The sequence below is a fragment of the Sprattus sprattus genome (genome assembly GCF_963457725.1).
Source record: "Sprattus sprattus genome assembly, chromosome: 12".
Classification (NCBI taxonomy): Eukaryota; Metazoa; Chordata; class Actinopteri; order Clupeiformes; family Clupeidae; genus Sprattus; species Sprattus sprattus.
Window position 1 is genome coordinate 5,017,559 of NC_137910.1, and position 23,145 is coordinate 5,040,703.

Genomic DNA, 23,145 nt, shown 5'->3' on the forward strand with positions numbered 1-23,145 from the left:
CTTTGTAGTGGGGAGAGCAGAGAGGCAGAACACTGAACGTCATGCCAGAAGCCTCCACACGCGCAAAGTAGGGCGCAAAACAGCGTTTCGCTGAGTCTTAACCTAGTCACATCACTTAGTAGCACCTTCCAAGAGCTGCTTATCGACCCAACCCATCATCATATTCATTCTCATCACCCCTCCCTTTCGACTGCCGCTCCGGGTGGAGAAACGTTTTCATCGATCCTTAGCCTTTTCCCACGCGCGTTTGTCTGTTTTAAAGAAACAGATAATGACCGAATTTAATCAGAAGTGATGAATCTGTTCTCTTAACATTCATGCAGTATATAAGGCCTAAATCTGATTTATTGTGTTTTTATAGACCCGAGAGGTCTGTAGACAACAGGTGTACAAGCGCAACCAGACTATATTTAGTTATATGGCTGTCAGCTCTGAACAACTGTGACTTGGGATGTCTGTCTATTTGCTGGCAGACAAATTAAAAGCAGCTCTGTGTGTTGCTGAAAGATATGTGATGGATAGTGCTATGAACAAAATTATGGATACAATTATCTTCAGTAGTCTCAGCAACATTCAGCAGAAGTCCTACCCATTTAATTAATTCTCTCCTCATGTTAAAACAGACTATGAGCTGTGAGTTGGTGTTGGTTGCGAATACACATTCGCTCAAACCTCATTTATTTTCTTTTAACATTAATTTGAGAAGAGTTATGTCAGATGTACGTAAGATGATTTCTCTAAGAGAGAAAAAAAAAACGCAGAAGAACCTTGACAGCCCCATATATGAAGATGCTGCAAGGCATGTCACATGACTGCATTATAAACATTGGACAGAGGCCATTTGCTTCAAACTGGATTGACGTTGTGTTGACAGCTAAAGTGCCTGGCCAGTGTTACCTGCATAAACATTTATCTGAAATAGGTTTATTTAAAAGGAGGGTGATTTGCTCTGCCAAGACTTCCCAGAGGGTGCCTTTTCCCTTCAGTTGTCATAGGCTATGTGCTTATGGTGGTTCCCCACTGCCTTAAAGATGGGATGCCCCGAGGGAGGCCTAGCGCAGCGGTAGCTTTGGCATTCTGCAGTGTACAGGGGTTCAGCGTCTATGAGGACTGAGGGGTTCAGTGTCTAGGAGGACTCAGGGGTTCAGTGTCTAGGAGGACTCAGGGGTTTAGTGTCTAGGAGGACTCAGGGGTTCAGTGTCTAGGAGGACTCAGGGGTTCCGTGTCTAGGAGGACTCAGGTTTGAGTTTGGCCTGAGGTCATCTCTCTCTCCCACTCATTTCCTGCTCTTCAGTGTCGTCTCAGTAAAGGTTTATTCAAAAATAAATCTAAAAAAAAGATGGTTTGCCCCACCAGAGGGGACTGAGACATACCTCTTGGAAAGCATCCATTCAGATGGTATATCTTCTGGGGCCTCATCGTCACCGAACCCCTGAAAAGACCATGTTGGATGTGATAAACATGGTAGTTCCATGTTAAACAAACAGTGTCGAAATAGAGTGTAAACAGTTTTGTATCCTGATACTGATCATATAATCACATGCATTGAAAAATCACATTGGCTTCAGAAACTGACATTTCATTTTGGTCTGCCAGGGTTTACCTAAATTCTAAATGACAACCATAGCTGAGAAACATACATTTGGCTGTGCATTATCTATGTGCCTACAGCCGCGGAAAAAATGAAGAGACCACTTCAAAATTATCAGTTTCTCTGGTTTTACTATTTATTGGTATGTGTTAAAGTAAAATGTACATTTTAGTTTTATTCCATAACCTACTGGCAACATTCCTACCAAATTTCAAATAAAAATATTGTCATTTAGATCATTTATTTGCAGAAAAATGACAATTGGTCAAAATAGCAAAAAAGATGCAGTGTCTTCAGATCTCGAATAATGCAAAGAAAACAAGCTCATATTCATTTTTAAACTACACAATACTAATGCTTTAACTTAGGAAGAGTTCAGAAATCAATATTTGGTGGAATAACCTTGATTTAAAATCACAACTTTCATGAGTCTTGGCATGCTCTCCACCAGTCTTTCACATTGCCGTTGGGTGACTTTATGCTACTCCTGGCGCAAGAATTCAAGCAGCTCGGCTTCTTTTCATGGCTTGTGACCATCCATCTTCCTCTTGATCACATTTCAGAGTTTTTTTTATGGGATTCAGGTCTCGAAATTGGGCTGGCCATGACAGGGTCCTGATCTGGTGATACGCCATCCACACCTTTACTGGCCTGGCTGTGTGGCATGGAGCATTGCCCTGCTGGAAAAAACACTTCTCAGAGTTGGGGAACATTGTCAGAGCAAAAGGAAGCAAGATTTTCTTCCGGGACAACGTTGTACTTTGCCTGGCTGAGGTTTGTAAAAGACCATAAGGATTGAACCAAAGCGGACTGGAGGGTCTCCTAGTTCGTCTTCTCTGATGAGTCCAATTTTCAGCTTTGCCCAACACATGGTCGTCTGATGGTTAGACGGAGACCTGGAGAGGCCTACAAACCACAGAGTCTTTCACCTACTGTGAAATTGGACTCATCAGAGAAGACGAACAAGACGACCCTCCAGTCCAGTCCGCTCCAACGGCAATGTGAAAGACTGGTGGAGAGCATGCCAAGACACATGAAAGTTGTGATTTTAAATCAAGGTTATTCCACCAAATATTGATTTCTGAACTCTTCCTAAGTTAAAGCATTAGTATTGTGTAGTTTAAAAATGAATATGAGCTTGTTTTCTTTGCATTATTCGAGACTGAAGACACTGCATCTTTTTTGCTATTTTGACCAATTGTCATTTTTCTGCAAATAAATGATCTAAATGACAATATTTTTATTTGAAATTTGGTAGGAATGTTGCCAGTAGGTTATAGAATAAAACAAAAATGTACATTTTACTTTAACACATACCAATAAATAGTAAAACCAGAGAAACTGATAATTTTGAAGTGGTCTCTTAATTTTTTCCGCGGCTGTATATTAGTGTAGTTTGACTGTGATTTTTCTTTTGGGTACATTATTAGTCCAGATACACCTCTTTTCACACAGCTTCATATCCGAACCAGTACCAAGGGACTGTTCTAGCCCCAACTCCTTTACTCCAAGCGGGGGTTTGTCTCCAACGTCATATCATATCCTGGTATAAGTTCACACTCTTGAAGGGGGTTTCCTACCCCTTACCCAGCTGTCTTTGCCCAGTGTAGCCTATAGCTATCATGCTGTAGTATGGAGTGATTAGGTTAGAGGAACAGCTGAAGCGCGGCCATAGTTTTACCAGTGCAGGCTTCTCTAGGTACCAGAATAACCCATGGAAGGTGAAGAGATGGAGCTTTTGTGGCCAACTAACAATCAGTGGAATGAATGTAACCTGTTGTCCTTTAATTAAAAAAATTATAAGATAATGGACCACAACACCTGTGTGTGCACTATGTGCATCTTCTTTTGTTGTTTTCCTAATGTATGATGGCGTTTGTTTACATTTTCATGGTCAAAAGGTCAACAAATTCCAATAAAACTTGAAACAAACAAATAAGACACATAGCGAACAATACAACATGTGAACTAAAATTCATGCGAACAGGAATCAGGACTACTGGTTCACTTTAATCTTTTTGTCTTTTCAACACAGAAACCTTAACTCTAAATCTTCTAAACCCAAAATCTTCCATTCGAATGCATTCTAAGTGTCCACTATCTCTCTATATCCAGTAAGCACAAACAGGGCGGTGTTGACTATCGAAGGCAAAATGATTGTTGATCTGCCAAAGTAACCTAATTTAAGTTTGGAGACCTCATAAGACACTCAGTCTTAAACGGAAGCCAAAGAAATTGGAGTGCAATGTGGTTACATCGCTGACTAACACAATTTCAAAGGGCTGAACACTTGGGTGTTCCTTGAGTATGGAAGCTAGCAATGGTCACATTTTGAATAATTATCTAAAGATCCTTCAACATTACAGTACAAACATGATGCGATTTGAGGGCAATCAAATGTCATTAACCAGTTGAGAGAACTACACACAAACATATTTGCTTGTCAGTTTTTCAATAAAAAAACTGTCCCACTACTTATCAGTCCTCTTACAATTTACTCTCCAATGCAGTGTCATAATATGAGTAAAATAAGACAACAGTGCAGATGAACCCTATCACAACCTTACTACAAAGGTTCTTTAAAGGACAAGTATTCAAATCTTTTTGAAACCTTTCTTTGGTGTGAAAGAGAGCTGGCCACTTGATAGTCTCTGGTCTTCTTGCTGGGCCATCATCCACATTGGCTTGGCTTAACTTGCACTTAAACAGTGACAGTCCCGCACTTCCTTTTCTTTTTCTTTCTATGTCGTTTACTATTTCTTCTATTATTTCTATTTTTAGTTACACCAGGTTTTATTGCTCCTAGCTTGATTGTTCTCCCCCTTGTACGTCGCTTTGGACAAAAGCGTCTGCTATAAATGACAATGTAAATGTTATCCCTCCAACAGGGTGAATGGCTCTTAAGGTCTCTCTCTCGCTCATGTGCAGAAGACTAAACACCACCTCAGGCGCCACTCTACTGCCTGCCGGCACTACCATATATAACTTTTTGTAGCTGTAGAGGCTTATGTTTATTATGGTACCATGCACAGTTTAAGGGAATAACTCTTGTGCATGTTTAACAGGAGCAAGCTAAGTGATGTTATCAGAGCTCAGTGGTTATGTGTTTGTTTATATTGAAATAATTCCAATAAATCATATGTTTCTGCAGCTCGACTGGTATCGCATTAGGCCAAAGGGTTTTTGCAGTTCAGTGGGGTTTTGCAAGCATGTGGTATAGTGACAAACCAGGGTAAGTTTACTCAGAGTCAGTGCTAGACCTCCTAATAGAAGATCGGTATGGCTTTATTCTCTAAGGAAAACCAGGCCACATGGCCTTTCTTTAAGAAGGTTTACCACTTCTGCTGAGTAAACCTACCCAGGTTTGCCATTAAACCACATACTATGAACCCGCTAGTTGCAATACAGGCCACATCTGAAACCCAGGCGGTTTGAAATCAGGCCTATGGTTACTTGAAAAAAAACATTGTGGTGTTGCAGGAGTGATGTGTGATTGCCTGTATGTCTGTGATGTGCTTGTTATGTGACGTACTCCTAGTGTTTGTAGCAAAGAGTGTTTAAGTCTGTAAATTTGGTTTGGTTGGTGATGTGGAGCCAGTGTCATTTGCGAATGCCCTAGTACAATTTTCCTTGTGTTTTATCCCATATCAGTGTAATATGTCCCACATTCTGTAATCAGTGTCTAAATACTAAGCACTATGAAAACACGTAGGTCATACTACATAACAATTTGAAACATTCAAATGGCTTTTGCATGGCACTAAGTCATAAGTTATACTCAATTAATTTAAGTGAACTGCCACTGCAACACGTTCACTTTTGAATGATCCATTCTTCTTCCTCAGTTGTTTAAATTATGAGGCGCAAACTGGACATGAATTCCAGCCTATAAACCATTCATCGGACAACTATTGGCAGTTATGTTTTTTCAACTAATAAAAAAACTAAAAAAACACTCTTGTACTGCATGGCAACCTTAGTTTAGACTTGTTTAAGATGCCACTTATGTCAACCAGACACAAGGTCTCCGTAAAGTGGGATCTTGTGCTTATATGTGGCCCCTACCTATCCAGTTAAGGAAAACCTCCCGAGAGCTCCAAGAAGGGGAAGGCTCCAGCGGTGAAAGCTAGGAGTGTTTTAAGTGGCCGTATCTGCACTGAAGGTCAACATCTATATGACATCATCTCCAATTAGTCTTCAATGCATACTAGGCATCATGACAGCTGAGGCCATTATAAAACAAAGTGTCATGATCACCTGTCCCTTTAGAGAGCAACACAAATGCTTATTCCTGTTCAATGATGCTGAACAAACACTTTAAAACACATGTTGTATCAAGTTGTTCTCAGTAGTGGTGCTATGACATTATCAAAGGATTGGATGAGTAAGGCATCAGTGTCCTCTGCACACTAAACCTTCAGACTTCACAATGAATGTATGTTTGATAATTATGCGCCACAGAGTCTCAGCCACTACAGTATGCTAATGGAGTTACACAAATAGTCTCTGTCCAAAGGGTTCAACATTGATCATTATGCTCATTTAGTTATAAATACACACAAGACAATGATCACCACTCATCCATGTATTCAGTCTTATCAGTAGAACAGCAGTACAGTGGAAATGGAAATTGTATTGTATATTTTAATGTAAATGGGAGGTTTACACATGATTGTAATTTTTAATGGAGTTAGTTTAGGGAATGGTAAAACTTGGAAGCAATATGTGTTTTCTCAATTGTCAATGCTTAATCAGATAATCTTATAATAATGCTTAATCAGATCCTTAATAACGCTTTTCTTGACTCACACACACACACACACAATACCAGCTTGTTGCGATTTCATGGTGTTGGCCTTTACTTATAGACTGAATATAAAGGAAGCCAGATCACCATGAGTGAAGCTAAATGTTTCCAGTTTCCAATGTTTCCAGCAGTCAATGGTTAGATATTTGTGAGTCTGGCATTACAATGTGCAAACGGGTCTGATACTTGGACCTAAATTACTGGCGCAGTGCTGCCCTCTAGAGCAATATAAAAAAATTGCAACTCAAAATGTGAAAGTGTGCAAATGAATAGCCTACAAGACACAAGTCATTTTTTAAATCCCCCCTAAGCTTTTAATGCAAAATAATACAAATAGATATAGTATAGCTTTATAAACTATACATTAAAAGTTTCTTTAAAAAAAAGGAAAAAAAGAAAAAAGTACCTATAATCGCGAGGAATAAGAAATAGTTTTCCTCTACCTGATGGCTCAACTCAGCAGTTCAATGAAAAGTGATTGTTAGTGTTACAAAACAATTTCTTTAAAGCACTCAGTTGCCCCTCTGGGCAGAATGCTTATGTATATAAAAACAAAAGAAAAGAAGAATAAGACTTTTTGCTTCAGCATTAACCTCGAATGTGTACAGTACTTTGGAATTTGGAATATGTCAACCCAGGGTAAATGTTATCCGACAACCCTATGGCAATGCATTACATGGCGTACTTCTGTGTCCATTCCCTTGCTTGTTTGTTGTATCTGGAAGTGAAAAGAAGAAATGGTTTAACCCAATGACGTCAAGACGGAGAGGGGCTCTTATAATCTTTGTAGAAGAATAGATAATAATAAAAAGAATAATAATAATCTAGAATCTATATGCATCTGCTTACATGGCTGAACGGTTCATTGAAAAAGATAACACGAGGCTGTCCATCACTCACCTGTCTTTGTCTGATTTGTAGATATGTGCAATGTCCGGTACTAAAGGGTCGTCTGGGTTCGGGTCACATAACAGAGAACATATGGACAATAAAACTGAAAAGAAAAAGAAGGAAACTCAATTCAGTTCATATTTAAACAGCAGCCATTTCCTCTTTGGAGGAATACAAAAACTACAACTTATTTACAAGTTTGTTATAATTATGATTAGTTTGTTAGCTGAAACCCAGAGTGGCCGTGTGTAGTGCATGGTGGCTTCCTACCTTTGGATAAGGTGAGGGCAGGGGACCACTGAGACCTCAGGATATCCAAACATATGCTACCATTACTGTTTATGTTGGGGTGGTATATTTTAGTTGTGAAGGCTACCTGTTGGGAGAATGGCACAGGTTCTGACATCTGTCTTAGGGTAACCTCGCATGTAATTAATGACAGTTTAATATCAAAACAAACCCAGACATCCAACATTACAGTAAGACTACCTTGAACAACACAACACTCACCACAACAACAGATTCATTTTATTTAACCTATTCATTCACACAATACATGCAAAAACAAAATCTTCTAAACACCAAAACCTTTTTCTTCGGGTGGTTTACCGTTATGTATAGTCCTCAGGAAGACTCACCTTTGGTGGTTTAAAGGGATAGTCTGTAGGAAAGTGGATTGTGAGGAAGAACACTCCGCCCTGATATGGACTGTCACCCTGACAGAGAGAAGTAAAAGAGAAGGGGTCAAGACAGATAGCCCGCACTGAGGAACACACCTTGATTAACTGTATGTAACTTAACAATTAACACTGATAAACTAAGCATTAAGGTATATCAAGAACATATATGAATTCAAGACTTACTGGTCCCATAATTGTTGCCTGCCAATGAAATACTGGGGAGAGAGAGAGAGAGAGAGAGAGAGAGAGAGAGAGAGAGAGAGATTAGAAAGCACTGATTGCCTGCATATATTTAACGTACTAGTGTGGTGTTCTTTCCCCTCAGCATCCTAAAGCTGGCTAATACAAATAATTTCCAAGTTTGAAATAAAACTCATTCTACAGCTCTAGTCTTACACTTCACACTCTTTATACACTTTATGCACTGATTCCTGTGGTTAATACTCAGGTGCATTCTGTACAGAGGAATGCATTTTTTTGCCAGGTAGATAGTAAGTAACTCTACCAGGTAAAGCCTGAAAGGGAAAGAGAGAGACCTTTTCACATACAAATCCCATTAATGTACCAGGTAAAAACAAAATCATATAGATAACACATTTTGATACTTAGTCGCATTCAGTCTTCCATAATGATAAAGTAACGGCTGTCGTGTATTCCCTCCAGACTTCACGTAACAGGATGCTATGGAGCACGAACCTCCACTAGAGGAGTAAGAGGTCTCATGTCAATTAACCTATGAACTAATTTTAATATGAAGAGAAAATCAACTTGTGATAATATTAAGCTGAACAGGCACACAGAGGATTTCTACCTATCGTAGCTTTTTAACTAGTTTTCTTTAGTTTAGGGAACCATTTTAACAGTTGTTAGCATGTGATGAACTCATGTTAATACAATAAGCTAAATCGAGGAGACAAGCTTTCATTTCATGTAGATGGAATTCTTCCATTTCACCATTAATTATTTTAAATGTTTCTTTAGTTAGCCAGCTAGACACTTAGCATAGCAACAAGACCACCATAGCAACAAAGAAACATGTTAGTTGCCAAGTTAAGTTTCTCAAAATCAGCTCACTAATGAAAGGCAGTCGTGGGTTCAAAGTGATCAAAGCACTTGCAAGTGATGCTAAATAGCTTCACATAGACATTAAACAGTCCTGAGAGAAATAATGGGACATCAATGGAGCAAGGGCTCACTCAGATATCAGGATAATGTTAGTAAATTAGGGGGCAGAAGTCCCTCCACCCCCTTGCCCTCCTCAATCATTAATTCATTCAATGGTTTCCTACTGCAAGCGTGTCAGAGGATTATCGTTCATGGTACTAGGGTCCATGGGTCAGTTAATGAATCATCTTAAAAGTTTAGCATCCATTCCAACACCACACCTTAACACCAAATAAATGGTTTTCACTGCGAGTGGGAATGGGGTGTTTGTGTGTGTGTGTGTGTGTGTGTGTGTGTAAGCCAGGTGGGAGTGTAAGTGTAGTACTTTTGCTTACGACAACTTTCAAATGGCTAGCGGTTAATACAGGTGCAGTCAATACACAGATTTGTTTCATAAAATTATAAAAAAAATACTGTAATGCAGTTTATATACAGTGCGGTTATTGGTTGGGGAAATACATTAATCCTGATTATATATTCATTGATCATTCATTTCTCTGTAGATATGAGTAGGTTTGAATGTATTGCTGAGAGTGTAATCCAATCTGTGTCTACGAAATAAGTACGAAACAAATAATGACAGCTGAGCTGTTTATGATTGCTGTTACTTAAGATCAAATGATCAACTTTGATGGTCTCTTGGTTAATTGGACCCCGCAAATCTGTTATTTTAACATGCAATTTAATTCATCATAACATTTATATTAAAATAGGAAATAAAACCCTCTGTTGTTGGTGAGACACAGATGAAAGAAAAGTGCACACCCAATAACAAGATCATGTGAGGCTGGCATGAACATGTAAACAACAACATTCGCAGGAAAACAAACTAAATATAGAGTACGTGTTCACCAACTTTCCTGAGTATTCCTGAGCAGCATAATTACATTTTTTTCTGGTGGCAACTAAAGGGGGAATTTCCTTAGAGCAGTGGTTCTCAACCTTTTTTGCTCCATGACCCACATTTTTAGATAACAGTGCGGTTGCGACCCAACAATTAATAATCAGCATGAATCATCAGGCCAATAATTTAACAATTGTATTATTATTTTATTATTATGATTACTACGACTACTAATACTCTACCACTGTTTAACCATTGAAAACACATGCAACTGTTTAAAAGTCAGGATCAGTTATGCAATCATGGACTTCTGAACTTCTTTGAACAAAAATGGACTTTAGCCATACATTTTCAACTTTTTAATAGGAAATTATGAACTTACATGTTCAACTTCTTAAGAAGAATCCATGGACTTACATGTTCACCTTTTTAGTCAGAGATGGACTAACATGTTCCACTTATCACAGGACTTATGTTGATTTTTTAAATGAGAAATCCTTACTTACATGCTCAACTCCTTAATGAGAAATGGACATGTTCAAATAGTAAATGAGATCCCTAAATGTTTTCCTGTCATCGAGGCTGCCCCATCCGTTGTCACACCAACACACTTTGACCAGGAGAGCTGATTGAGATAAAGTATGTGTCCATTGCAGAAAAAAATCTCTGCTGCCTGCAGTGGTAAATGTTGGCAAATCTGAATTAAATAAGAACGGCTCTTCAAAGTCATCATTCCGAACATACTGCACGTAAACCAAGAGAATGGCATGGCTAGCCACGTCTGTGGATTCATCGAGTTGTAAGGCGATATAGTCAAAAATGCAGAGACGTTCAGTAAGCTGCTTCTCAACATCATTTGACATGTCACATATCCTCACATGAACAGTGTCGTTTGTCACGGGAATTGTCTTTAAGTTCGCTGCCTCTTTTTCACCTATGAGTGCAGTGCACAAATCGATGGCAACTTCTGCAACCGTATGGGACGTTTTGCTCTGAGCTAGCTGGTAGGGGACCAGATAGGATGCACGCAGTGCCTTCTCCTAAACAGTGATGGCACGTTAAAAAAAAATGTTTTTGTTTGTTTGTTTTTTTGGGATGCCTCGAGGTTTTGGCTCATACGTTAAAAAAAAAAAGTCTTTATCTTTATAGACAGTTGGCCTGCTTTGTTTCAAAATGTATCTGCAATTTCGAAGGCTTCAGGCTTTCATTAGCCAGTATTTCGTTGCATGGCACACACAACGGCGGGTGCTCACCATTCTCCACGCAATACGTAAATCCATATTTCAGAAATACCGGGTCACACGCCTGTAAAACTCCCTCTGGTTCTTCAGAAATCTGAGCAGGAACTCGTTTTACACGTTGACTTTTTGCCTACACTAGTCGCCTATAGACATTCTCCGGTCATGTCAGAGCATATTATTGCGCAATACATGTTGCATACATTTGAAATATCTTATATGCCAATTTGATTGGCTGAATGTTCGAACATGTTATCGTTAGATAGGCTTACATGCAAAACCATTACCGGCTTATATAGTTTAATGTCAGACCTGGGGGCAGGGATTCCCTTATGGACAGAGGGAGCATGGCTTGAAAAAAAGGTTTTACATTTAGAATTCGTCTCGCGACCTTTTCAGAAACTCTGGCGACCCAAATTTGGGTCGCGACCCAAGGGTTGAGAACCACTGCCTTAGAGGAAGGAATGCTGCTCGTAAGGTAAATAAATTCCAGGCTGACTAATTCTTTCCTTGAACTAACCAAAAGTGAAAGTATTTGTGAAGTGCACTGATAGAGGAGGAAACACGACTGAGAAAGAACAGCCGAGAAGCATGAGGGAAACCTACAGTCCTCTCCCACAGGTCCAGCTGAACACTGAGAAGGAGGGTCCCTCTGGAGGTCATGGAGTTCCTACACAAACACAGGACATCGGAGCACATGTCAGTTTATGTCCACTGGTACTGCTGATAATGTTTTAAAAGAGTCTCAAGTGTGTTAGACTTGTTGAACTACACCCATGCTTTCTTGGAGAGATTCCCAAAAACACTGTTACATCATCAACAGAGAAGGCTATGTGTGTAGAAAGCACTGACATTCCAACTGCAAGGAAGTCTAGGTCCATCAAAAACAATCAGTAACAAAAAAACATTTGTACTTGTTTTGGTCATACATTTAACCACCATTGGTCTTGCTGTGTGGACCAGATCACAGAGGTAGGCTCTAAGTTATTGTACGTCCTGTCTATTTAAGGTTACACACACAATAGTAGGTTCTCTAAAAATATACTCTTTCTCGAAATCGTGGCTATTCTAGAAACCCCATAGTTAGTGCTTGGCAGTCACTGCTGAAAATGACGTCTGACAAACAACGGCTACATAATATCACATACAAAAGAGAACAATAGACAACAATGTTCAAAAGCAGTATGTTAGCCGACCATTACACATTAAGGGACAACGTTTAGATAACATAAGTAGGCCAGACTGGCTCTGTGACATATTACAGGCGGGTACGAAGGCTATCAGGTATAAGTTCAATTTTGTATTAGCTGCGTCATGTCAATAAGGTAGCTCTCGGTACTGGGCTATCAAAAAAGTGCCTTAAGTTAGCAAACGTTGGCACCTGACTCCTGTCAATAAGTTACTCATCAAAGTCTATACTACGGCTCACAATATAGGATGTATGGCAAACTTACGTTAACATTTGCCGGTCAGCAAGTTTTACCGCTTGTTAGGATGTTTGCGATTTGTAATTTGGAAAGTCTTTACTTCCTGGCCACCTAAAACAAATGTATGATAGCTTAGGTGGCTAGCTAGCTATTTAGCAAGAATACTTTACTATGACACTTAGCGTCAGTTAACCTATAGATAGCTAACATGGTAACATGTATAATACCACCGGAAGATAGCGTTAGTTATTCTCAATTGAAAGCGACTAAAACAACTATCAAAACAAATGTTGGCTGGCCAACTAGTTCTGCTACGGTGCAGATAGGAAGTAGCGATAACACTTAGCCCAAGCCTGATTGCTATATGCCTAACTACGATAGCTAGCTTCCTAGATCGCCATGCTAGCAATCGAACGTTACCGGTAGAGAGAAAATGATGATGGATAAATAATAACTAGAATGATGACTCATGTCGTGGACATCATACTGAGAACTAAGACGTTTTCACGCTAATTGCTTGTACACCATAAGTAGCACGAACAGTTAAAATCACATTTGCTAGCTTGTTAGCATCCCACCGCCTACCTTCTGTATTCTCTTCAGAGCCATAACAACTGTCCAACTCTCACCAGCAGCGACTTGTTATGAAGCAACGTAAACTGAGCAACAGCTGTCAACATCACAACTTCCGGATTGTATCAAATTGAAAGTCCTGGAGCAACTTTGGTGATAGGTTAGACCATAGAAATCATATAGGTATATACCTATATGATGTCTATGGGTTAGACATTGTTACTTTGGGGTTAGGTCATTAGGAGGAACATTCTGTTTCCGTTCAATGCATAAATAATGAATTAATATATAAATAAATTCACAAATATATAAAACCCAATCTCTTGAACTACTTTGTCATCATGAAGGTACGACATGAAAGTATCCCCCAGTTAATTCTACGCATCTTTTTTTCTTTGTTTGAGCATTTGAGTTTGTTTAATGCATTTCATTATATTTTTAGAAGAGCCCTACATATTAACCCTTTAAACCAAAATCTAAGATGCATAGAATGCCTTGTGAAATGTTGTTGGCAAATTATTATTTACACTTTATTCAACATTACATTATCAGCCCTAAAAAAATAAGCTTTTTTGACAATAAAACCTATATTGTATTGGAGGAGTATAGTGGAAACATGGTTTGACTGTCATGATGCATCAACATGCTTTTCCTCAGCATTCCTGATATCCACACAATTACGTCAGCATTGATAGTATACTTGTCTCAGTACACATTTGTATCTACTTTAAAAGTCATTGTCCACGATTCTAATCATATTAGTAACTGTTTTCCCCTTACCATCCTATAGCTTCTATAGTTTTTGTTTTTGTATTGTACATGTTCCCCCTATGTGTATTGTTTTTGTATTTATTGTGATTTTTGTATTTATTGTTATTCATGTTTGTTTGTAAGTGTAAGCTACTTGGATGACCTTAATTTCCCTCAGGATCAATAAAGTATCCATCTATCTATCTATCTATCTAGCTGTCCGTGCTGTGCGTGTGCTCAAACTAAATCTGTTGTTCATACACAGTTCTGGCTCTGTAAAGGGGGGGGGGGGATGGCTCGGACTGAGCCATATACTATTCCAGCCAATCAACACGTTGCCTCAGGAGCACAGAAGGGAGGGGTGTAATTTGATTGGCTGTTGAGCTCAAATATCAATAATCTTTTGCCAGAATTGTTTACTGTACTTTTATTTAGGTTCATTTCTAAATGTTTGTCAAATTCACCTGTTCCTTGATATTTTGGACAAAGATTTTCTTCATATAAAAGATGAGAGCAGCAGAATAGACTTAACTTGCACTTACAGCAGTTACATTCCTGCACTTTTCCTGCACTGTAAAATAGTATTTATTGTTACACTAGGTCTCTATTGCTCGTAGCTTGACTCTTCTCTCCCTTGTACGTCGCTTTGGACAAAACCGTCTGCTAAATGACTAAACAAATTATCTGTTCTCAATAGGCAATCTACACTAAACTAAACTGCTGACTGCCAATGTCCTCTGACATGATCACATTTGTGTAATTTGGTAATCTCCATTTCAGGTTCCAGAAACCAATCAATTCAGACAGATGACATCTCAACCCAACAGTGAAAACATACCTATATCAGGAAGAGTCATGTTTGTTTATTTAACCTATTTTTCAAATTCCTAGACTACTATTAAACATCAGGATGAAATCCTTGAGTACAAGACCTGTGTGAGCAAATAATAAATAAATATCCAGTACAAACAACATATTTTCCATCCCACATTCTCATGTAGCCTATTGCATGGCTCACAATAAAATCTGATCTTTTAGAGGTGGACATTGATACATCTTTACAATACAATGTGTTATGCATGCAGGAACATCTGTGATAGAATAAATGTTTCAATATATGTCCAAGTTGTTCCAAGAAAATTAAAGGCAGTACGAAACTGGATTTGCATTGCACATGTCAAACAAACAAGAACTAAAATGTATGGAGTTTATAGTCCACACTCAAGACATCTTTTTGTCACCTGAAAACGACCCTACTTTTTATGCATCCAACCGGAAAAAATATCTTATGTTAAGACAGTGTCTATGAACATCTAAAACCTTGCATCCAAACATGTAGGCCTAATTGCCAAATCAAGATTCATTGTTAGCGATAAGACCAATGTATGCACAAATGGACTTGCAGAGGGACTATTTTCCTCCTGATACGTTTTGCATAAGGGAACAAAAAATAACATAAGGCCTAATCCAGAGCTTCAAATGTTGAAAAAGAATATTTAAAGTTTTTTCTTAGTCACAGGTCATCGGTCTGAAGACTTCCAGACGACACTCACTCAGGGTTGGATACAGAGCGGTTAGGGAGGAGAGTGAGGCAGTGAATTTGACACGTAAAAACCTGAGTCCTATGATTTCTGGGTTTGGTAAAGAGCAGCTAAAGAACGGAGGCTGATTTAAGTCGGCACATGATTGTGGAAATCGTGGGCTGCACCAGGAAACAGTAAACAATCCCTCGGCGTCTAATCATAATGATTCGCAACTTACTGATTTTCTGGAGGAATGAGTAAAGTCCTTTGGCGCGGGTAAAACTTGGGATTAATCAGCAGTATCCGTTTGGAACACCGTGGCCGCAGGAATTGGTTGCCCGCGCCATGGCCGCTCAATGCGACACTTTGAGCGGATACTTGCAGCACTCGGATCCGGGTTCCAACAGTGAGCGGAGTACAGACTCACCCTTACCCCTCTCGGAGGATGACTCAAGCGGGCCAATTTCCCCACCAGACCCGGACTGGACCGAGGAGAGGTTCCGTGTGGACCGCAAGAAACTTGAGATCATGCTTCTAGGTAACCATTTACATCAGTGAATTGCCTCCATCATACAATTCCAAACATTTTCCTTTGACCGTTTCCCTTTGTCTTGAGTTGTTCCTTCAACTAGTCCTGATGATGTGGCTCGGTGATGAAACACGCTGTCTCGGTACTATATTAGCATACAACATTGAACAGTCTAATACATTTTCATCAAGTCACACAGTAGCCTAAACTTGTTGCGCCATGGCAATTGTTTCAACTCTCCAGGCTACAGGCTATACCGTTCACATTGCATAGAGACAATTTTCTCCTAACTTAGGCTACTGTCATACGAACACTTTCTGATAATTCAAATGTTTAATGATTTTTTTAAAAAAGTGAAATATGTTGCAATGTTGCCAGTGTAGGATTCTTCAATGTAAAAGCTCAGCACCGCTGTTTAGACTTCAATGTGTCTATCATTTGAATTTTTTCCCGTTTTGTTTTAGTCGATTGGCAGAAGGCCAGTTGTCAAGACCAGTAACCTAATGAGATAACGACTAATTCAACAATTATTTCTTATCACTTTGTAGTCTTCTTTTGGGGCATAGGCTATCATGTGCATGACATTTCATAGTAGCCTATTCGAGTTATTTGACGGATAGGTGAAGTAGCACGGCTTTATCAACAGAGGTCACGATTGAACCCTGTTTTACCAGAATGCTGATAGTTTAGTTTCAGACGGATTGTGTCCCTGTAACGTTCTTGTAGACAGTAGATTTCTTCAAGAGAGCTCTTACTTTGTGACGTGCGGCTTTACATTTATTCTGTTAAAATATTCAAACCGACACTTTCATAAGTTGTCAACTAACTGTTGTAATGGAAGTCTCTGGGGAAAGCCACATGATGTATAAATAACACAAACATATGAATGTATGCATGACTTGATTATCCTTGAAGTGTCTTGATGCTAATGGTTCTGTCGATGTGCATTATTTATAACATATACTCTTGATATTTATGTGCATGTAACCTGTTACAGACAACATGAAACAGTCTTTGTATTTTCCATGTCTTCCCTGGGGTAAAAACTAAGAATATAGGTAGGCCGTGGGAACTGCTTGAGGTTGACACAGACCTCTTGGAAATGCATGATCGCTACTGTCGTTTCTTTTCCATTCAAATTAAGGAACAAGAGAGTGTACATTACAGTCAAAGAATAGCCTATTGTTATATAGTCTATTGAGCTTGTGTGAGCTTTTGATTGTTGGTCTGTTTTAATCATGAAGTGTTTAAGTGGTTGGTCACAGCCAACAGACTACTCTTCCCTGGAGTGTTGACTCCGTCTTGTCAGTGCTGTACATTCCTAAAAGCTGCATGTAATCGCTGCCTTTTCCTGGAAAACAGCATAACACAAAGCCATCTTCCAGGCCCTGTTTGCCACGTCACTGTGTGTGTGTGTGTGTGTGTGTGTGTGTGTGTGTGTTTAATCTGATGACAACTGTATGCCATATATAGCCATGGATGAACTCTCTATCGCATGGTTGCATGTGGTGTAAACGGTATGATTGGTAGACGGACATGCTCCTGATTGCTGGGGCTGTTTTCGGAGTTTTGTGTTAAGAAATGATCACTGACTCCAGTCCTTCATCCACACTTCCAAAGTGCAAATGAGGATGAGTGACTGGCACCAATGAACTATGAAACCGTGTCAAACTTTGATTCCCAGCGTGTGTAAGCACATTCTAATGATCAGTACACCCAAGGTGCCTAAGAACCACTCTGAGGAGGTTGTCCCCTCCTCTCATTCGGTATATGTCAGCTGCTTAGCACCTTAGTTCGTCTTAAGTTGCCCTGCTTTGCCAGGCAGTCTAACATCTGGATGTGTTTTGATTGGCCGAGAAGCTGCTGTTGACATGGGTTGGTGCATTTGTGGGTGGACCTGTTCGCCTGCAGAGTCTGATAATGGACCTTTTGTGTGTGTGTGTGTGTGTTTATAAACTCTGAGTTTTATCGTACATGACGGGCACATCTGGCCTCTTCTTCCTTTCCTGGAAGTTTGTAATGGGACAGACACAAGATGGGGTGTTGAGACGAGGTCAGTGATCTTGTCCAATGATAACAGCACTGCCTTCAGCCTGCTCGTTACATATAAGATACAACTAGTAAACTATTCTTGTAATGAAATTCCAAGCTTAAAAACTCAACATAATAAAAACATCAGGAATTTATCACCAGGTTTGATTGCTATCGTGACCATCAGAGCGACATTCTTGTGTGGTTTCTATTAGGGGTCATTTTTTTTGTGTTGGCTACAGCTGTTTTTTCACTTGCTTTTTCTGGCCGAGCTGGATGGGTCTGAGCTGATTCAGTTTGACTGAGCTTCATAAACTTTCTTATTTAGTCATTAATTTCATGTTCACACACACACACACACACTGGACACATTTAAATTATTATACAAACCTTGCTCTTATAATTGTGTTTGTAAACATAACAAGGTCAACAAAAGAGCAGAGAAAGACTATTGAACTCTACGGCATAGTTATTAGTGTCAGAATGCCTGAAGCATTTAGTAAGATCCCTGTTAAGGTTTACCACAAGTTTGTATTCCTTGAAGATTGTAGACAGTATAACATGTTGTTTAATAGATTAATGTACATCATTTCTTATTTAATTCCTAAGCATTTTACTTGCAAACAGCTCAGTAGACCTGAGAGCGGTTTTGAATTGATTTCCACTAGCTAGTTGGTTTACAAAGTGAAAAAACCATAACCATTTCTGTAGCACACCACATAGTCACATTCCTGTGGATATGGACAGTCATTGAACAATCCCGGACCATGCTGAGGGTATGCCAGTGAGATGACTAGCATGGAGCAAGGGTCATGTTATCTGCTGATGAGACTGAGGCAGCACACCAGCGCTTCAAAGCCATTATAGTGATGAAGGAGGAGGCTGTGTTTGCGTTTAGTCCGTACAGAAAGTAGCGATTATCATTACTGTCACCGTCTTATGCGTTGTTGCTATAGAAGCTGTCAAAAGAACTATTTTTAACTCCTCACTAGGGTCACAAACTGCAGTGTCAGGAAAATACGGGGACGGGGTTTTTTCTTTAAATGGAAAATCATACCGAATGTTTTCACCAGTAAGGATTTTAAGGATGCCCTGCCTCAAAATGTTTCATCCCTCTAGAGTAAAGTAGGGGTAAAGTAAAGAAAAACTCCACTGTAGTGGCAGGCTAGATATAGTGCTTAGAGCTCTAGAAAAAAAACTAGAAAAGTGTCTGTGTACGTGTGTGTGTGTGTGTGAGACAGCAGGATCGTATTTGAGCGTGTGTCAAGCTCTTCTTCACAAAGAAAGGGAGCAAAAAAGCCAAAGGGGGAAAAAAAATCAGTGCGGTGATTGTGGGGATCTCTTGTCTGCTGTGTGACGCTGCGTTGTGCGCTACCTCTGGCTCGGGGGAATGGGCAGCTCAGAGGAAGGAAATGGATAGATGAAGAGAGGAGAGAGAGAGAGCGAGAGAGAAAGAGAGCCAAACACACAGTTAGCTGCTTACACCACACATTCCACTGTGTCGAGAGCACCATCAAGCTTTCAGTAGCTCCCATATAATTGAGCTTGTGTGTGTGTGTGTGTGTGTGTGTGTGTGTGTGTGTGTGTGTGTGTGTGTGTGTGTGTGTGTGTGTGTGTGTGTGTGTGTGTGTGTGTGTGTGAGTGAGGGAAAGAGAGAAAGAGAGAGAGAGACACTGAGCAGGACGAGAGAGAGAGTGGAACCTGTCTCTTAAGAAAATTGAACAGCGAAGGGAGAAAAGTAGAGAAAGAAAGAAAAGGAAAAAAGAGAGAAGAAGAAAGATGGAGAGGCTATTTGAAAGCTTGTATGTATGTGTGTGTGTGTATGTGTGTGCGTGCGTGTGTGTGTGTGTGTGTGTGAGAGTGGGCGCACATGTGTTTGGAGGTTTACAGAAGTGCTTGACCCACTTCTGGTTTTAAAGTGGAGAAATGAATACCTGTTATTATACTCAGTGTGTATTTTTATACCCTGTCTCGGTACCCCTCTCAAAGTGCACATTTACATTTCGCCCGCTTTTGTGGTCTGCTATTTCTGTGTTTTCTTTCTGAGTTTGTGTAAGTGTGTGTGTGTGTGTGTGTGTGTGTGTGTAAGTGTGTGTGTAGGCGATATTAACTGGATGTACACCCTACATATGTTCATTTTTAGGGCTTTGCTCTTTCTCTCTCCCCGTCATATTCATATACTCACCTCTTTTATTGCAGGCTGTATTTACTTGTCAGCTAACATCCCAGCTTCAGGTGATTTGTTTTCATAATTCACCTTGACTTGTCATGCAAGCAGTAACGCCACTTAGTTTAACATGCAAGCCGCCCGCACGCTACCCTAACATCAGTGAGCCTGTATCGGGGCACAAGGTATTTTCACAGGAATATGAACACTGTAAGACTGAAAGCAAAACCAAAGCACACAACCCCTTACTCTGCTTGTTTTGATTTGGATAGCATAGCGGGAGAGAGGTGGGGATGAGGGGGAGGGGGGTATAGTTTAGTTATTAACAAGCTTAATCCAATTAAAGCCCATTTCCCATCAGCGAGGCAGCCCCATCCACTCTTGTGCGATGGAGGATCTGGGAAGGGAGCGAGTCTTTTCTTCTCCACACAGGATGTTTGTGTTCTCAAGACGCGGATGTTAGCAGTGACTGTGTGTGTGTGTGTGTGTGTGTGTGTGTGACTGTGTGTGTGTGTGTGTGTGTGAGTGACTGTGTGTCTGGGTGTCTGGAGTGGGCCCGTTATCTGGTGCAGTGTGAACCAAAGGGAAGTTCTATCCAGGTTTCTGCGTCAGTGGTTTTAAATGTCTTAATGTAAAATGAATGGAACCATTTTCATCCTTTCAGGCTTCTCCTGTGTGCGTGTGCGTGTGTGAGTGTGTGAGCGTGACGCTGTAAAATTCAAACAGAGATCGGGTGTGTGAGTAGGTATTGTAAGAATTAGGTATTTTATTAATGAATTTGTGTTGCACACTTGTTGTTTGCGTCTAAGCAAGGAGTCATTTAACCTCTGTAATGCTTCTAATTGTGGAAAACCTTGAGAAGGGAGATCCCCCCCCCCCCCAATTCAGCTTTGCTTCCTTGAGGGAGAATTTGATGGAGGTTAGGCCATAATCTCCACCGTAAGAAACGAATGCACCAGAGCTAATTGTTAGGGTGTCATGGTTTTGTCTCTGTGCTTTTTTCACAGTGCCTAGTGTTGCTTTGAATTTGAGGTTCCTCAGACCTTCAGTGCCTGGTTTGTACTGGAAGACAATCTCCCCATCATCATAATTATAATCATCATATAAGGAGATGTGAAAAGAGAAAGTGTAAAAGATGTGAAAAGAGTAACTGACAAAGAAAGTGTTTGGCCTTCTTAACTATCTGAAAAGGAACAACTATCTGAAGTTGTGAAGTGAACCCACTGAGTTACATGCTGTTCTTGAAGCCTGAAGAAAGGCAATAACAAAGTAACGACAATTACATTTTCCAATAAAAAAATATCGACGTGTATAAAAGGACGGGGATAATACACCGTCCCTGTTCAGTCGGTACTATAGAAAATTAAGAAAAGTGCATTAGAGCCAATACCATATTTGCAACAGAACAGAGTAGTGCTTGGGCCCTGGACCAAGCTATAATCGGAGCTTCCTCTTTTGATGAATGCCTCATAAAGGCTCTAGACCCAACAGATGAGCGGTCCTGTGTGTGTGTGTGTTTGTGTGTGTGTGTGTGTGTGTGTGTCTGTGTGTGCAGTCATTTTCTCATTTCTCCAGTGGCTCAAATAAAAAGATGTGTGTTTGATTTGTTGAAGGTGAGTATGCTGCCTCTGAGTCTGCACTCTGATGAAGTTAAGAGGGAGAGAGAGAGAAAGAAAGAAAGAGAGACAGAGAGCGAGGGAGAGAGAGAGAAAGCACTTTGAAAGAAGGTGATAACATGTCAGACTGGTATATACACAAGGCTGCCAGTCCTGTGTGCTTCTTAATGTCTGCAGCTGTCTGTCGTTGCTCCCGCAAAGCTGGCTCAGCGAACTTTTCCCAAGATCAGGCCAGAACGCTGGAGAGGCTCGGAGGGAGGAATGAGGTCAGTGCAGCAGGGTTTGGCACTAGAGGAACCCCCTGGCTGCTCGACGTGAGCGAGAGGATGCCCATAGGAGCGTTGGGGGGCCTGTGAAATACATCTTCTGCACAACTTCTCCTGAATACAGTACTGCTATTCTTCTGGTGTTTGTGTGTGCAGTGCTATTGTCATGTGACTGAAATCCTTTACTCCACACGTGTGTGTGTGTGTGTGGGTGTGTGTGTGTGTGTGTGTGTGTGTGTGTGGGTGTGTGTGTGTGTGAGGTTAAAGCAATGAAATTAAATAATCAGCACCGAATAGTCATTCTGTCAGTATGGTTTATATGCATTATAACTTTATTCTTACTGACATCTACTTCTTTAAAAAGGAAGTACTGAAGTTCACTTATTCTGAATTCATGTAGGCATTGAGAAAAAGTATTAAGATGACATTGTTCATTACAATGCGTGTAAATTGGTATAATATGTTCCTACATCAGTTGATTAAAGTAGATTTATTTCCAAGCTTAAAGTATCAGATAAACTGCTTTCTGAGGGAAAATTGTAGTGAGGAATCAACTGGAATTTGTTTTTAAGAAATCTTTTTTTTTTTTTACAAATTGCAACATTTTTATGTGTGCTCTCTCTGGGTTTCTCAATGCTGGCTTGTCTGACATCGCTCTCTGGAGCTGAGATTGGAAGTGCGCTGTCCTGATTTAACCCACACTTCATACAAACTACTACATGAGAAGAAACCGTGGCCTGCACCTTTTTAGTGATTTAGATGGAACGTATGTAAATTAGCCTGACGATGTCATACTCATAATACTAGTCATAATATGAGTCTGATACTGCTCCATTGAGCTTTGATTATTGGGCGTGTTTCAGCGAACCAGGGAAAAAAATGCCTCTTCGCTCAATTGGATACCTAGAACCAATCAGAGCAACGTAGTATGACCATCTGATACATTAAACTTTTAACGGATCCCGTAGGAAGGACGGCAAAACATCTTTTCGATCGACAAATGCCTTGATCGTGTTTCTCTGTTCCTCTTTCAAAACTGATGCGCTGT

General features: G+C 40.1%; 2 protein-coding genes across 3 annotated transcripts in view; one reads left to right on the forward strand and one right to left on the reverse strand.

Moving 5' to 3' along the window:
- Positions 1-6,686: 6,686 nt before the first annotated feature.
- On the reverse strand, positions 6,687-13,266 carry LOC308372921 (ubiquitin-conjugating enzyme E2 D4-like). 2 transcript variants are annotated; one of them, XM_080848275.1, is made up of 7 exons: positions 13,228-13,266; positions 11,822-11,885; positions 8,153-8,184; positions 7,928-8,005; positions 7,560-7,665; positions 7,299-7,392; positions 6,687-7,116 (listed from the first exon to the last, which is right to left on the reverse strand). In XM_080848275.1, the coding sequence occupies exons 1-7, from the start codon at positions 13,249-13,251 to the stop codon at positions 7,071-7,073; spliced, it is 444 nt and encodes a 147-aa protein (XP_080704401.1). In that variant the 5' UTR covers positions 13,252-13,266; the 3' UTR covers positions 6,687-7,070. The 2 variants fall into 2 exon arrangements, with proteins under 2 accessions (XP_080704401.1, XP_080704402.1); XM_080848276.1 differs by lacking the exon at positions 13,228-13,266 and adding an exon at positions 12,670-12,755.
- A 2,567-nt stretch (positions 13,267-15,833) lies between these two features.
- The window catches only part of LOC308372963 (protein bicaudal C homolog 1-B-like), a gene marked incomplete at its 5' end in the record, with an annotated part of 61,431 nt that continues 54,119 nt past the window's right edge, over positions 15,834-23,145 (forward strand). Inside the window, one exon of the mRNA XM_080848337.1 lies at positions 15,834-16,026. Within this exon, the coding sequence (XP_080704463.1) occupies positions 15,834-16,026 (193 nt within the window). The remainder of the gene's footprint in view (positions 16,027-23,145) is intronic.

Excerpts from the sequence above, each read along its gene's own strand:
- LOC308372921 (XM_080848275.1), bottom strand. The coding sequence starts at position 13,251 with ATGGCTCTGAAGAGAATACAGAAG. Across the intron at positions 7,666-7,927 it reads ATCCCTTTAAACCACCAAAG|GTAGCCTTCACAACTAAAAT; the intron begins GTGAGTCTTCCT and ends TTCTCCCAACAG. Across the intron at positions 7,117-7,298 it reads TACAAATCAGACAAAGACAG|ATACAACAAACAAGCAAGGG; the intron begins GTGAGTGATGGA and ends TTTCACTTCCAG.